The sequence below is a fragment of the Rhinopithecus roxellana genome, chromosome 3, assembly GCF_007565055.1.
Source record: "Rhinopithecus roxellana isolate Shanxi Qingling chromosome 3, ASM756505v1, whole genome shotgun sequence".
Taxonomy (NCBI): Eukaryota; Metazoa; Chordata; class Mammalia; order Primates; family Cercopithecidae; genus Rhinopithecus; species Rhinopithecus roxellana.
Genome location: NC_044551.1, coordinates 106,931,140 through 106,947,570, shown reverse-complemented (window position 1 = coordinate 106,947,570; position 16,431 = coordinate 106,931,140). Strand labels below are relative to the sequence as shown.

The window sequence follows — 16,431 nt, the reverse complement described above, 5'->3', positions numbered from 1 at the left end:
GAGAGAAAGAGAGCCAAGCGAAATGGGTTTCCCCTTATCAAACCATCAGATCTCGTGAGACTTACTCACTCCCGCGAGAACAGTATGGGGTAAACCGCCTCCATGATTCAATTCTCTCCCACCTGGTCCCTTCCACAACACATGGAAATTATAGGAGTACAATTCAAGATGAGATTTGGGTGGGGACACAGAGCCAAACCATATCACATATGTTGAACCATCCTTGCATCCCTGGGATGAATACCACTTTATCATGGTGAATGATCTTTTAGTGTGTTGTTCAATTTGGTTTGCAGGTGTTTTATTGAGAATTTTTGTATCTGTCTTCATGTGTGATATGGGCTTGTAGATTTTTGTTATTGTTGTTTTGTCTGGTTTTGGTGTCAGGATAATGCTGGTCTCCAGATGAGTTTGGAAGTCTTCCTTTCTCTTCAATTTTTTTTGAAGAGTTTGAGTAGAATTGGTGTTAGTTCTTCTTTAAATGTTTGATAGAATTCAGCAGTGAAATGATCAGGTCCTGAGCTTTTCTTTGATAAAATACTATTTATTATGGCTTCCATCTCATTACTCATTGTTGATTTGTTGAGGTTTTCTATTTCCTTGTGGTTCAATCTTGGTAGGTTGTATGTGTCCAGGAATTTATCCACTCACTTCTGGATTTTATTGAATTTGCTGGTATATAGTTGTTCGTAAGGATTCTTTTTATTTCTTTGATCTAGTTGTTATGTCTTCTTTTTAATTTGTTACTTATTTGGGTCTTCTCTATTTTTGTTAGTCAAGCCAAAGGTTTGTTTATTTTCTTTAACTTTTCATTAAAAAGTTTCATTTCGTTGATCTTTTTGTCTCAGTTTCATTTATTTATGCTCTGATCTTCATTTTTTCCTCATATGAATTTGGGTTTGATTTGCTCGTGGTTTTCAAGTTCCTTGAGGTGTATTATTAGGTTATTTGAAGTCTTTCTACTTTTTTTCTTTTTTCTACTTTTTAAATATAAGCATTTATTGCTTTCAACTTTTCTTAGTACTGCTTTTGCTGTATCCTATAGATTTTATGTTGTATTCCCATTTTCATTTGTTTTAAGAAAGTTTTCATTTCCTTCCTAATTTTGTTATTGATCCATTGGTCATTCAGGAGCATATTTGTGAAGTTTCCGAAGGTTTTCTTACTTATTTCTAGTTTCATTCCATTGTAGTGAGAAAAGATACTTTATATGATTTCTTTTTAAAAAAATTGTTCAGACTTGTTTTGTGACCCAGATATGTCTATTTTTGGCAGTAGTCTATGTGCTGATGAAAATAATATGTATTCTGCAGTGGTTAGGTGGGTGTTCTTTAAATGTCAGGCCTATTAGATCTAGTGTATCGTTTAACTGATATTTCTTTGTTGATTCTTCTGTTAGATGATCTGTCTATCACTGAGAGTGGGGTGTTAAATTCTCCTACGTTATTGTATTGCGTTCTATTTAGATCTATTCATGCTTGCTTTATTTTTATTTATTTATTTATTTATTTATTTATTTATTTATTTATTTATTTATTTGAGACAGAGTCTCATTCTGTTGCCCAGGCTGGAGTGCAATGGCGTGATCTTGGCTAACTGCAACCTCTTTCTCCCAGGTTCAGGCGATTCTTCTGCCTCAGCCTCCCGAGTTGCTGGGATTACAGGCACCCCCCACCATGCCCAGCTAATTTTTGTATTTTTAGTAGAGAGAAGGCTTCACCATGTTGGCTAGGCTGGCCTCAAACTCCTGACCTCAGGTGATCTGCCAGTCTCGGCCTCCCAAAGTGCTGGGATTACTAGTGTGAGGCACCGTGCCCAGCAGTGTTTGCTTTATATGCTTGAGAGCTCTGGTGTTGGGTGATGGAGATATTTATAATTGTTATATCCTATTTCTGGATTGACTGCTTTATCATTATATAGTAATCTTTGTCTCTTTATAGTCTTTGATTTGTAGCATATTTTATCTGATGTAAGTATAGCTAGTCTGGCTATTTTTTGGTTTTCAGTTGCATGTAATATCTCTTTCCATCCCTTTACTTTCAGTCTATGTATGCTTTTATTGGTGAGGTGGGTTTCTTGTGGACAGTATATAATTGGCTCTTTTTTCTTCATTTATTCAGCCACTCTGTGCCTTCTAATGGGAGAATAAAGCCCCTTTACATTGTGTTATGAGGTTGGTGCAAAAGTAATTGTGGGTTTTCCTTTTAAAAAAATATTATTGGTAAGTAAGGATTTACTACTGGCATTTTGTTGTTTTTCTGGTTGTTTTTCTACTCTTCTCTTCCTTTCTTAACTGTCATCCTTTGTGGTTAAATGCTCTTCTCTGATAGTGTGTTTTACTTTGTTACTGTTTATTTTTAAAAAATTTATTATTGGTTTTGGCACTGTGGCTACCATGAGGGCTCACATAAGACATCTTATTGAAGTGCATTATTATCTTAAAGCTATGACAGCTTATATCTCAAATAATAGAAACAAATAAAAATAAAATTCTATATTCACATTTTTGGCTTTCAGTTATCTTAATTTGCATGTTTTTATGTTGCCTATCTCTTAAAAAGTTACTGTAGATATTGTTTTTGATAGATTTGTCTTTTGGGCTTCATAATAGAGTTATGAATAGGTTGCACACCACAATTATAGTGTTCTTCTAAATGTGTATGTGACTTAATTTTTCCATTGAGTTTTGTATCTTCCAAAAAAAATTTTTTTTGCATGTTAGTGGTTTTTTTGTTTCATGTTGAAGAACTCCGTGTAGCATTTTTGCAAGTCTTGAAGGTGGTGGATTTTGTCACCCTTTGGGAAATACTTTATCTCTCCTTCATATTTGAAGGATAACTTTGCTGGCTACAGTATTTGTAGAAGACAGTATTTTGTCTTTTAGCATTTTGAAAGTGTCATCTCGCTCCTTCCTGGCCTATGTGGTTTCCCTTGATGAATCTTTTGCCAGACAAATTGGAGCTCCTTTATATATATATGTTTTTGAGACGGAGTCTCATTCCATCACCCAGGCTGGAGTGCAGTGGCACAATCTCAGATCACTGTAACCTCCGCCTCCTGGATTCAAGCAATTCTCATGCCTCAGCCTCCCAAGTAGCTGGAATTACAGGTGTGCACCACTTTACCCTGCTTATTTTTGTATTTTTTAGTAGAGATGGGGTTTTGCCATTTTGGCCAGGCTGGTCTCAACCTCCTGGCCTTAAGTGATCCACTCACCCTGGCCTCCCAAAGTGCTGGGATTACAAGCATCAGTCTTGTGCATAGCTGCTTCGTTTTTGGTACTGCCTTTTTTTTTTTTTTTTAATTTTGAGACAGAGTTTCACTCTTGTTGCCCAGGCTGGAATACAATGGCACAGTCTTGGCTCACTGCAACCTCTGCCTCCTGGGTTCAAGCAATTCTCCTGGCTCAGCCTTCCTGAGTAGCTGGGATTACAGGCATACGCCACTGCACCCAGCTAGTTTTATATTTTTAGTGGAGACGAGGTTTCTCCAGATTGGTCAGGCTGGTCTTGAACTCCAAATTGAAGTTTTGTGGCAACCCTTTGTTGAGCAAATCTGTCAGCACTATTTTTCCAGCTGCATGAGCTCACTTTGTGTCTCTGTCGCATTTTGGTAATTCTCAAAATATTTCACACCTTTATTATTGTTATTTTTGAACAGAGTCTCGCTCTGTCATCCAGGCTGGAGTGCAGCAGCACGATCTTCGCTCAGTGCAACCTCTGCCTCCTGGGTTCAAACAAGCATGTCTGACCAATTTTTGTATTTGAAGTGGAGACGGGATTTCACCATGTTGGTGAGGCTGGTCTTGAACTCCTGACCTCAAGTGATCTGCCTGCCTCAGCCTCCCCACATGCTGGGTTTACAGGTGTAAGCCACCATACCTGGCCCCTTTTAAAATTATTATTATACCTGTTATGGTGATCAGTGATCTTTGTTACTATTGTAATGGTTGTGGAATGCCAATGCACTGCGCTTCTGTAGGACAGTAAACTTAATAAATGTTTTGTGTATTGTGACTGCACCACCAATTGGCTTTTCTCTCATATCTCTTTTCTGCTCAGACCTCCCTATTCACTGAGACACAATGATATAGAAATTAGAATAGTTACAACCCTACAGTGTCTTTTAAGTGTTCAAGTGAAAGGTCTCTTCCTTTAAATCAAAAGCTAGAAATGATTAAGTTTAGTGAGGAGGGTGTGTTGAGATGGGCCAAAAGCTGGGCCTATTGTGCTAGTTAGCCGTTGTAAATGCAAAGGGCAAATTCCAAAGGAAACTTTTAATAAAAGTTCTGCTCCATTGAAGACATGAATGATAAGGAAGCAAAATAGCCTTGTTGCTTATGTGGAGAAAGTTTGAGTGGTCTGGCTAGAAGATCGGACCAACCACAACATTCCTTTAAGCCAAAACCTAATCCAGAGCAAGACCCTAACTCTTCTCAATTCCATGAAGACTGGGAGAAGTGAGGAAGCTGCAAAGTAAAGTTTGAAGCCAGTAGACGTTAATTCATGAGGTTTAAGGAAAGAAGTCATCTTTATAACCTTTAAGTACAAGGTGAAGCAGCAAATGCTGACTGATGTAGAAGCTTCAGCATGTTATCCAGAAGATCTAGCTGAGATAATTCATGAAGGTGGTTATGTGAGAGAATAGATTTTAAAGTAGATGAAACAGCCTTCTGTTAGAAGAAGATGCCATCTAGGCCTTTCATAGCTAGAGAGGAGAGGTCAATGCCTGGCTTCAAAGCTTCAAAGGACAGGCTGACTCTTGTTAGGGTTTAATGCAGTTGGCAACTTTAAGTTGAAGCCCATGCCCATTTACCATTCTGAATATCTTAGAGTCTTTAAGAATTATGCTAAACCTATTTTGCCTGTGCTCTACAAATGGAACGACAAAGCCTAGATGACAGCACCTCTGTTTACAGCACAGTTTACTAAATATTTCCAGCCCACTGTTGAGACCTACTGCTGAGAAAAAAGATTTCCTTTCGAAATATTGCTGTTCATTGGCAATGACCTGATCACCCAAGAGCTCCGATGCAGGTGCACAAGGAGATTAATGTGGTTTTTATGCTTGCTAACACAACATTCATTCTGTAGTCCATGAACCAAGAAATGCTTCCAACTTTTAAAGTCTTATTTAAGAAATATATTTCATAAGGCTGTAGCTGCTATAGATAATGATTTCTCTGATGGATCAGGACAAAGTAAATTGAAAACCTTCTGGAAAGGCTTCACCACTCTAGATGCCATTAGGGACAATTGCAATTCTTAGGAAGAGGTCAAAATATCAACATTACCAAGAGTTTGGAAGAAGTTGATTTCAACCTTCACAAATTACTTTGAGGGGTTCAAGTCTTCAGTAGAGGAAGGAACTGCAGACTTGCTGCAATTTTTTAAAATTTTATTTTTTATTTTTAGACAATGTCTTACTCTGTTGCCTGGGCTGGAGTGTAGTGATGCTCACCACAGCCTTGACCTTCTGGGCTCAGGTGATCCTCCCACCTCAGCCTTTTGAGTAGCTGGGACTACAGGTGTGCGCCACGGCAACCAGCTAATTTTTTGTGTTTTCTGTAGAGGCGGTTTTGCCATGTAGCCCAAGCTGGTCTTTAACTCCTGGACCCAAGCGACTCGCCTGTCTTGGCCTCCCAAGGTTCTGGGATTACAGGTGTGAGCCACCACACCCAGCCAAGTTCAGTAATTTTGTTTGATTTAAAATTTACCAAGACAACAGAGACAGCTTTGTAACTTCTAGTACCATCTCTGAGCAAAAGTCAAATAGTAGTAGTATGATGGAGCAGCAGCAAAAGAACAAAGGTAATCCAGAACTAGATAAGTCATTGAATGATGAAGTGGTAATTGTGTTATTAGTTGGTGTTTTCCTCTGTATAGTACTAAGTATTTATTTTTGGGATTACTTTACATTTCTCAACTCTGCAAGTGTAATACTCGTATTAAATAGTAATTTGTGTGGTGCTTCAAAATTAAAATAGACGATGTGGGAAAATTTTGGATCATGTTTGACAAAATACTTGCAACATAATATCTGAAATTAGGTAGATAATTTCATGTATAACAAAGGTGAAGTTATGAAGACATGAGTTTTTTATTCCACTGAAAGGAAACTGAAAATGTTGTTTAGAAGGGAGCAAATCTAAATTGTAAACATGTAAAATTCAACACAATATTTTGAGAAACAGTGACAATTAGTATTCTCAAAATTTAATATCAAGGAGAAAAATTAGTTTCTAAATTATTTGAAAGACAACTTCTCTTAAAATTAGCCTTTGGAATTTATTCTTGCTAATGGTCTTATGACAAGTCTTATGACCCCATCATGGATATTTATATAGGAGAGGAGATCATCATGTGATTCTTTGTTTGTTTGAGCCAGTTCTTTTCACTTTGTGATACTAGTGGAATCATACTTGATTATTCTTTCTTATTTTTAGGTGAAATTCCAGGCAAACATGTTAAGTAGGGAAGGCCCTGTTGGTGCCATGGAAATAGCAGGAAACCAAGAATCAAGAGATCAGGTTCTGAAGCCCACTGTGCCATTAAGACACTATCAACTTATTTGGGCCTTGATTTTCTTTTCCATATAGCACATTCATTTGTATGTTTTCTCAAGTGCCATTTTAAATACTTTTTGATAGCATATACAGAATAATTTTGGTTTTGGTAGGAATTAAGATAAAGTATATATGAAGTATTTTTTTTTTTTTTTTGAGATGGAGTTTCACTTTTGTTATCTAGGCTGGAGTGCAGTGGCGTGATCTCAGCTTGCTGCAGCCTCCACCTCCTGGGTTCAAGCGATTCTCCTGCCTCGGCCTCCCAAGTAGCTGAGATCACAGGCATGCACGACCACGCCCGGCTAATTTTGTATTTTTAGTAGAGACAAGGTTTCTCCGTGTTGATCAGGCTGGCCTTGAACTCCAGACCTCAGGTGATCTGCCTGCCTCCGCCTGCTAAAGTGCTGGGATTACAGGCGTGAGCCACTGCACCCAGCCTGAAGTATAATTTTTAAATATATATGCTTGTGCAAAAATGAGGAGCAAGTAGAGAGTTGATAAAAACTTTATGAACTCAGGTTGGAAAACAGTTTGTGTTAAATGTTTTATTATTGTAACGTGTTCCAGCCTATAATATGAATCCTAGGAGAACAACCATGTACCTGTAATGGAAGAAACTCCTGTGATCAAAGAAGGTGGTAGGGAAAAGGACACACACAAAAAGAGTTCTAGTTGGGAGGGTTATGTTAACTGTTGTAAAATTGAAAAAGAGCTATGAAATGCCTGCCAACAAGTCTTGAACTGTGTATACTTTCTTTTGTTGTGGTGACTGTTTTTGTGAAATAAAATGTTTCATTTATTCCATTTATAAATTATTAGCTGCATTCTAGGCCCTTGTTTTAGAATTGAAGACGAGAGTAGAGAACAAGATGAACTTGAATCCTTCCTTTTTGGAATTTAACTTTTAATAATAGATATGGACAATAAACAACACATTTAAAAATTGTGATATATGCCATGAAGAAAATAAACTGTAATGTGATAGAAAGTAATGGGAGAGATAGTGGTTGAGAACTGTGACCTGAATGTTGGAAAGCAGCTAACTAGAAAAGACCAGGCAGATAAACACCTTGAGATGGAAAAAGGAACAGAAACAAGAGCCAACTGAGAGAAGGAAAGAATAGCCTGAGATGGGTTTATAGAGGGACCACCTTTTAGGATATTGACCATGGTAAGGTGTTGAGATTTTATTCCAAGTGCAATGAAAAACTATTGAGGGGTTTAAGCAGGGAAAATTACTTGGTGCAGTAAACATTTTTCAAATATCACTCTTTGTGGAAATGCATTAGAGGGAGGCAAGAATGGAAGTTCACTATTAATAGTAGGACAGGAGAGAAACATCATGGTTTGGTTTAGACAAGGGTCATTCATTGGAGATGAAAAAAGTGGACAGAGTTGATGCATATTTTGCAGATGGGACTGACAGAATTTGCTAATAGGCTGTATATTGGGAGGTAAGGGAAATAGTTCCAAATACAGATTTTTTTTGAAGAAAACATCTAAAATTGGTCTTTTAAAACATTTGTTCTCCCTGCCTTAAAATACGATAGTTAATACTAGTATTCTACATGGTAAATGTTTCCTTGACACTTTTATCATTTTTATTTTATTTTATTTTTTAGGCTTATGCATCTGGATGTGACATTGTAATACTGGGAAGCGATTTTGAAAGATTACAGATAATCCCAGGAGCTAAACATGGAAATATTCAAGTGGGATGTGTAGACTGTTCAATGCAACAAGGCAAGGTTTGTAATCTTGTAATATACAAATTTGTTTGGAATATGGTTTTTGTCAGGATAATCTCTGAAGTATGTATTTCCTATTGAATTAGAGACTTGGCTTTGTTTCAAAGATAGTGTAGCTAGAAAAATTTTTGGCTCTCTAAGATGCATTCTAAGAGTGCCAGAAATTCTGTTCTTATATAATTTTAAATTATAGCATCATCTTCTCTGAGAAAGAAATATAGTACTTACTGATATAGAATGAGTCTAAAGCTTATGTATTTAAAAGGTGATTGGATTGGGGGAAAGGAGTAACAATAAATCTTCAACATTTACAAATAAACTAAAGGAAATGATTTAGTTTTTTTTTGTTTGTTTGTAAACAGGTAGTTATCTCCTTGTAACTTCTGTGTAACAAGGGCTGTGTAACTTTGTGGAAATGAAAAACTCTTCTAGAATTTATAATATTCTAAGCCCATAAGAAAAGTGAAAAACTTTATCTGAACTTCTATTTGCATATGAAAATTAAAAAGGTAACCTTGAAAGTAAGATAGTAACAACAAAAACAGAAGAAACAAAGTAGAAAATTTTTCTAGATCGGGTTAAATACAGTTCCTGTAGTACCAGAATGAGGAAGTCATACTAGTGGGCAAGGCAGCATAATATATAGCTTAAAATAACTCCATGTAGGCATAGATGGTAAGGCCTATGTATAGTTGTAGCTAGACTGGACTGAACTTTGCAAATAAATGATTCCACTAGAACATTTTGTGTAAGGAATCAAAAGCGTCATATGAGTCCATGAACCCAATCATTTGTTTTTAAACCTAATCTTCATTTGAGGTAAACCTTCTAGTATTAAAAGTTGCTTCCTGGGACTTAAAGATACTAATTATAAAAGGAGTTTCTGTTTTCTCAATCTTTACATATTTGTTGGACTACTATTCTTTTTGTTACATGGTATTCCTTCCTTTTAATATAGTTACAAGTTTCCCCTATCTTTTGTTGAGGCCTCTGATGACTTCTTGCTATACAACAAAAATGCTCTTTATTATGGAATGCTGAAAATCCTTTATTTTTTAATTTTTTTTTGTTTGTTTGAGATGGACTCTTGTTCTGTTGCCCAGGCTGGAGTGCAGTGGCGCAATCTCGGCTCACTGCTGCCTCTGCCTCCTGGGTTCAGGTAATTCTCCTACCTCAGCCTCACGAATAGCTGGGATTACAGGTGCCCGCCATCACACCCGGCTAATTTTTGTATTTTTAGTAGAAACGGGGTTTCACCATGTTGGTCAGTCTGGTCTCAATCTCCTGACCTCGTGATCCACCCTCATCGGGCTCCCAAAGTGCTGGGATTATGTGAACCACGGCGCCCAGCCTATCTTTGAGATTTTTATTCTCATTCTCTTCATGTTTGTTTGATCTCCTAGCTCTTCTGTTCTGTAATCTTTCTTAACTGTATAAATACTTGCTTAATACTATCTAGACTCACATGGAGTTGGTTAATGTTAAAAATCTAATTTAATGCTTTCCAATATGGGCTATCTTTTTGTGATAGACTATATGACAGTCCAGGTTAGCATGAAGAAATCATGGCCAGGTGTGGTGGCTCATGCCTGTAATCCCAGAGCTTTAGAAGGGTCAAGGTGGGCAGATCGCTTGAGACCAGGAGTTTGAGACCAGCGTGGGGCAACCCTGTCTCTACAAAAATAAAAATACAAAGTAAATACCTGGAAGTGGTGGTATGCTTCTGTAGTTCTAGCTACCCGGGAAGCTGAAGTGGGAGAATCACTTGAGTCCAGGAGTTCCAGGCTGCAGTGAGCTCTGATTGCACCACGCACTGCAGCCTGAGTGACAAAGCAAGACCCCATCTCTAGAAAAACAAAAAGAGGAATTAAGAAGTCATTTGGTTTTATAATCATTCTAATGAAGAAATATTTTCTTCATTTACAGATATCGGTATTATCATAGTGGTTCCTTAAAGTATCAGGAAGAAAATTGGCAGGTTCTGGTACCCGGGGACTTTTGACTGCATTTAAGAAGGAAATGTTCTTTGGGAAGCCAAGGCAGGTGGATCATGAGGTCAGGAGTTCAAGACTATTATGGCCAAAATAGAGAAACCCCGTCTCTACTTAAAAATACAAAAAAAAAAAAAAAAAAAAAAAAAAAAAAATTAGCTGGGCATGGTGGCAGGCACCTGTAATCCCAGCTACTCAGGAGACTGAGGCAGGAGAATCGCTTGAACTCGGGAGGCAGAGGTTGCAGTGAGCCGAGATCCCGCCATTGCACTTCAGCTCGGGCAACAGTGTGAGACTGTCTCAAGAAAAAAAAAGGAAATGTTAACGTCATAGGCACCTGTATTTTTATTACTGCTGTTTTTTTCTTTGTGCTGTACTACCACCTAATTCATTTTTCTGAGAAAATTAATCCTCATTTATCCTGTTATTCATCAGCTTCAAAATATTCTTAGCCCATTACCTTGGAAAAGTTCAAATTGTTCACCTTGGTGTGAGGCGTTTTACAACCTGGTTCAGACCTGCCTTTTTAGTCTCAGGTACTCTATTCTGTTATAAGGAGCACTCTTTTCTTGGTGGGATGGTGGTCATTCGCCTCTAAACATATATTGCCTCTTTTAATGTTTACACCTGTGTTCATACACTATGCCCTATTTATAAAGTTGAATACTTGCTGCTTTTTGAAATCTCACCTATAATTAAAGGCCCAAATTAACACTTCCTCCAGATCAGTGCAGCACAAGTGACATCTATATCCTAAGAACTCAGAATGCTTAAAATATCCATTCACAGTTTTTTTCTCCGTATGTATGTTGTGTCCTCATTTCTTACCTTCCTCTTTACTAGATCATATGTTCTTTTTTCTATCCCTGATTCATTCATTTAATCTCTGTCTGTCTCTCTCTCTCTCTCTGTCTGTTTGATTTCTAATATTTTGATGTTCTTCATATGAGACTCGCTCAAATTTTTGTAGTAGTTACCTTATAAAACAGAGCCAGGAAAGGTTATGATCCATCAATGTAAAGAGTAAATTCAAAGGATAAATAAAGTAGAATATGTTTTAAAATGTACTCAGGAGTTTCCAGAGGAATAGACCTAAGTTATATTTTTAAAACGTTAATATACACTGACGGAATTATGAATTTTGAGGATGGATGACAATAATTAACATTTACTGTGCATATTGTATGTCACTTATTATATGCTAGGTGTTTTACAAATGTTATTTCAACCCTCAAAATAATGCTGTTAAGAAGATAGTATTGTACATATTATGAACACTGATATGGAAACTAACGTTTGGAGAGATTAAGTTGCTAGTTACATAGTAAGTAGCAGTTCTAGGATTCTAATGCAGATGTGATAGTCTTCAAAACTGACATTCTTAAGCATCAGTGAGTGAAATTGTGTGTATTGGCATAAAGTTATAGTATTCATTTCTTTGCTTTTTTTTGATTCATGAGTAAGTTAACATATCCTTGATAAGTTCTTTTTTTCTTTTTAAAAGATTGCAGCATCTTATGGAAACGTTATCTCCATTTTTGAACCAGTTAACCTACCGAAACAAAAGAAAAATTTGGTCAGTAATTTATGATTTTTTCTTTTAGGAATTGAAGTGTGTTAAGTATTAAAAGAGCGTAAAATCAGAGTGATCATGAAGTACATCGGTATAACTTACATACTATAATTGAACCTACATGTTAAATTCCATTTTGATATTAAAAAATATTTAAATTTTTCATTGGAATAGAGTTAAAATAAATTGTGCCAATGAATTGTTAAAATGCTTTATTATTTTATTTCTGAAATTTTTAATTTTATAATATTTCAAGAGTCAGTAACCTAAAGTTTGGCACTTACTTTATTGCTAGTATCAAATACTCTTGTCCAGCCATATGTAGTACTTTTTCTTTGTTTTATAATCTACCTTTATTCAGATTTTTTGTCTCTTCAGGGCTTAACTTTCTTGCATTATTTAGATCATGTAATACAATCGTTAATAGGTCAGTGAATGTTTTTCTTTATAAGGAAGCTGTACTCAGAAACAGTTCTGAAAACTGGTTACCCAATAGTTTATAAATATTTGCATCATGTTAGTAGATTTTATAGGTTCTTTAATGCTCGTGCCTGTAATCTTCTCTACTTAAGAGGCTGAGGCAGGAAGATTACATAAGGCCAAGAGTTTGAAACCAGCCTGGGCAAGATTTTTAAAACAGTTTATCCAGACATGGTGGCGCATGCCTATAGTCTCAGCTGCTCAGGAGGCTGAGACGGGAGGATCATTTGAGCCCAAAAATTTGAAGTTGTAGTGAGCAGTGGTTGCAGCACTGCATTCCAGCCAGGGTGACACAGAGAGACCCTGTCTCTAAAAATAAAAATAAAAACAAACCATCTGAAAGAAGGTAAGTATAGTGTCATTGAAAGAGCAATATTTTGGGGGTCATAGGACTGGTTTCTATTTCTGGGTCTATCTAGCTAGTTGGTCTTAGGTAAGTCAGCCTTATGAAATTCTTTGCTCAACTCTCAAATTGATTAATATCTATTCAGTCTTGATAGGAATATTATTAGGCTAACATGTCAAAGACCATTTAGAAATACATTAATTATAAAGGATTAAACTGTTTTAATAGCAGACATACCTTTATATATCTTTTGATAGTTTTCATATCATCTTCACTTAGCTCATTAGTATTTTACAAATTACTTCAAACCTAGTTTGTACAGCTATTATTTCTTCTTTTTACGAATAAGGCAGTAGAGTAGGCTCAAAGAATATAGTGACTTGACCAGTGAAACAGCTGTTAAGCCACAGAGCTAAGAGTAAAACCATTTTAAAAAATCAAAGTATTGATTCCTAGGTGTGAGCGTCCTTTCCTTACTTTGTGTTAATGAAAACTATTTTTTGAGTTAATTGATATTTATCTTTAAATTTCACAGAAGTAGTGTTCACACTTCTGATTTCTATTTTTATAGATTGCCTAGTGAATCCAATATTTGAGCCTCTTAAAGGCTTAAGAATTAGTAATTGGCGGCCGGGCGCGGTGGCTCAAGCCTGTAATCCCAGCACTTTGGGAGGCCGAGGCGGGCGGATCACGAGGTCAGGAGATCGAGACCATCCTGGCTAACACTGTGAAACCCCGTCTCTACTAAAAAATACAAAAAACTAGCCGGGCGAGGTGGCGGGCGCCTGTAGTCCCAGCTACTGGGAGGCTGAGGCAGGAGAATGGCGGTAACCCCGGGAGGCGGAGCTTGCAGTGAGCTGAGATCCGGCCACTGCACTCCAGCCTGGGCGACAGAGCGAGACTCCGTCTCAAAAAAAAAAAAAAAAAAAAAAAAAAAGAAAAGAATTAGTAATTGGCAGTACTAAAAAGAAATGTTTTAGGTGATTACCCCACCCAGCCCAGAACAGTGTATTTCAATACTCAATAAATATTTATTAAATAAAATAAGTGGCTTTTGAAAATCACTATGTTATGTTAAAATGCCTTTATTGGGAAGGATAAAATAGAGAATTTCAGTGTTTGGCCATTTTCTCCTTTACTAATTATGAATATAATATATAAAACTCAAAAAGAGGCTGGTTTATTGGCTTATCAGCACTGACTTTGCAGAAGGGATAATAAAAAACTTGAAGAAGGGCTAAAGTGGATCAAATGGTAAAGTTACAGACTTGAAAGTTGTATAAAACCTATGATTCTAGAATATAGTCTCAGAATCTTCAGATCCTTGTAAAAATATTTCCTTTTCTTCGTATATTACGGAGTATTCTTTTAAGATGGTGGTCTTCATGAGAATTGCACATCACAACTACCATTGGGTATATGTGCCCAGATCCTGCCCTGGGAATTTCTAAATCTGTAGCTGTAGGATTGTGTCAGTGCACTTATATGTCTTGTTCCAGAGAGGGTTCTGGTATGTACTGTGATTGAAAGACATTCCTGCAAGACAGTCTTTCATGAAAGCATATTCTGTAGGTCACCTATGTCAAAATCACCTGGGGTGTTAAAGTACAGGTTTCTGTGCCCCATCCTGAAACTTTTGAACCTGAATTTTTGGGTACAGGTCTTGGAAATTTGAATTTTTAGTAACATCTCAGGCTATTCTTTGTTGTACCAAAGTTTGAGAGCCACCACATTAAGAGAGTATGAGTCTCAATCTGTAATTGGGCTGTGAATTCAGCTTAGTGTAGACCACAACCTGAATTTAAAAAGAGAATGAAATAGAGAAAATATCAGAGTATGTCACATGTAATAAGGATAAACGTAGGTTGTTTTTATTTGTATGTGTATGTGTTCTGGGTCACAATACATTGTATATTTCTTACTGATTTGTAGGCAGAAAAAAGGGAAAAAGTTTGCTCTAAGAAGCTGTAAGGCGATAAATTATATAGTAGTATCAAAACATTACATCTTTTATTCTGAATGTTCCCACATACCATTATGATCTCAGATGGAGATAAAACAGTAAAAGAGAAGGAAACATCAAATAGTAAAGCCACAGACACTTTTAAAATTAAATTTTTAACTATAACTGTAGTAATAATAAATTAATAATTAAATCTGAGGTTAATAAGACTGATATCCAAGGTAGCATATGGTTATTGGCTGTTTATACTAAAGTTAGAATCTTGACCACCAGTAATAGATATTCTCTTACATGTCTTCTTTATCATATATTCTCTATTTTTGTTGACTGAATTGAACATTTTGTTATCTTTAAAACTGTGTTATTGTAAGAATAGCAAGCGTAAACGTACACATTTGACAGAGAAAAGATGCCAATCATAATGGGCTAAATGACTCTTTTCTTAATTTTAGGAATTATATAGTCAGTGGCAGAAAAGTGGCCAATTTTTTCTGGAATCAATAGCACACAATATAACTTGGGATCCCACAGGTAAGAAAATAAGCAGGATTAACTAAAATGAAATATCATTTGCCTAGTTGTTCTTATTTTTATTACTCTCATGTATTTCACTTGCGCTGTGTGTAAGATTGTGGGGAATACCAAAGAGGTAAAATGGATTATGCCCTTTTAGAGTTTATACTGAAACGAAGACAGATATGCACTGTAAGAAATGAGAGAATGTTCTAAGTGCCATAGTAGGATACCCATTGTTTTTGGAAAGAGATATTTCTCTGGAGAATTAAGGTTTTATTGAAAAGGAGTCTTTGGACCTGAGAGTAAACAGACTTTAGCAATGAAAGTTGAGTAGATGGAACAGTAAAAAAGTGAAATTTAAGAAAATATATGCCGGATATGGTGGCTCACGCCTGTATTGCCAGCACTTTGGGAGGCTGAGGTGGGCAGATCACCTGAGGTTGGGAGTTTGAGACCAGCCTGACCAACATGGAGAAACCCCATCTCTACCAAAAATACAAAAAATTAGCCAGGCGTAGTGGCGCATGCGTGTAATCCCAGCTACTTGGGAGGCTGAGGTTGGAGAATTGCTTGAACCCGGTAGGTGGAGGCTGCGGTGAGCTGAGATCATGCTATTGCACTCCAGCCTGGGCAACAAGAGTGAAAATCCATCTCAAAAAAAAAAAAAGAAATAAAATATAATGAATATTTGTATCAGTTATCTGCATTAGAAAAGCATCCTCCAAAATGATGGATGGCTTAAAACATCCATCATTTTGTTGCTTATGATTCTATTGGTCAGGAAGGCTCTGTGGGAATGGCTTGTCTATTGTTCCATGTGGTAGTGACTGAAGCAGTTTATCTGCAGCTAAAAGATCCAAGAAAGGCTTTGTTCACATATCTGGGCCTTGCTGCTTGCTATATCTACTACAGTGCCTTTGTTCTCCTCCACATGACCTCTTCTATGGCTCTCTCTAGCAGGGCAGCCTGGATTTTACATGATGGCTGCATTCTGAGAGTGAAAGTGGAAGCTACAAGGAAGTCCCAGACTGTTATTCCTGCCACATTATATGGTCACAAGTCCAGCTAATATTAAGGAATGGGAGACATAGACTCCACCTCTTGATGAAAGATATGGCAAAGTCATATTACATGGGGGCATCACCATAAGGAGACATAATTTATTGGGAGCCATTTTTACCATTCTACAAAAGTGACCGAAGGCACAGAGAAAGAAAGCATAAGATACATTATAATAAGGATTAGTACT

The 16,431-nt window shown here is 36.8% G+C and overlaps 1 protein-coding gene across 4 annotated transcripts in view; it reads left to right on the top strand.

The window, feature by feature from the left end:
• The window catches only part of DMXL1 (Dmx like 1), a 179,081-nt gene that overhangs the window by 16,586 nt on the left and 146,064 nt on the right, over positions 1-16,431 (top strand). For all 4 annotated transcript variants that reach the window (XM_030927848.1, XM_030927850.1, XM_010353785.2 and 1 more), the window contains 3 exons: positions 8,188-8,313; positions 11,809-11,880; positions 15,119-15,197. In XM_030927848.1, the coding sequence (XP_030783708.1) occupies positions 8,188-8,313; positions 11,809-11,880; positions 15,119-15,197 (277 nt within the window). The remainder of the gene's footprint in view (positions 1-8,187; positions 8,314-11,808; positions 11,881-15,118; positions 15,198-16,431) is intronic.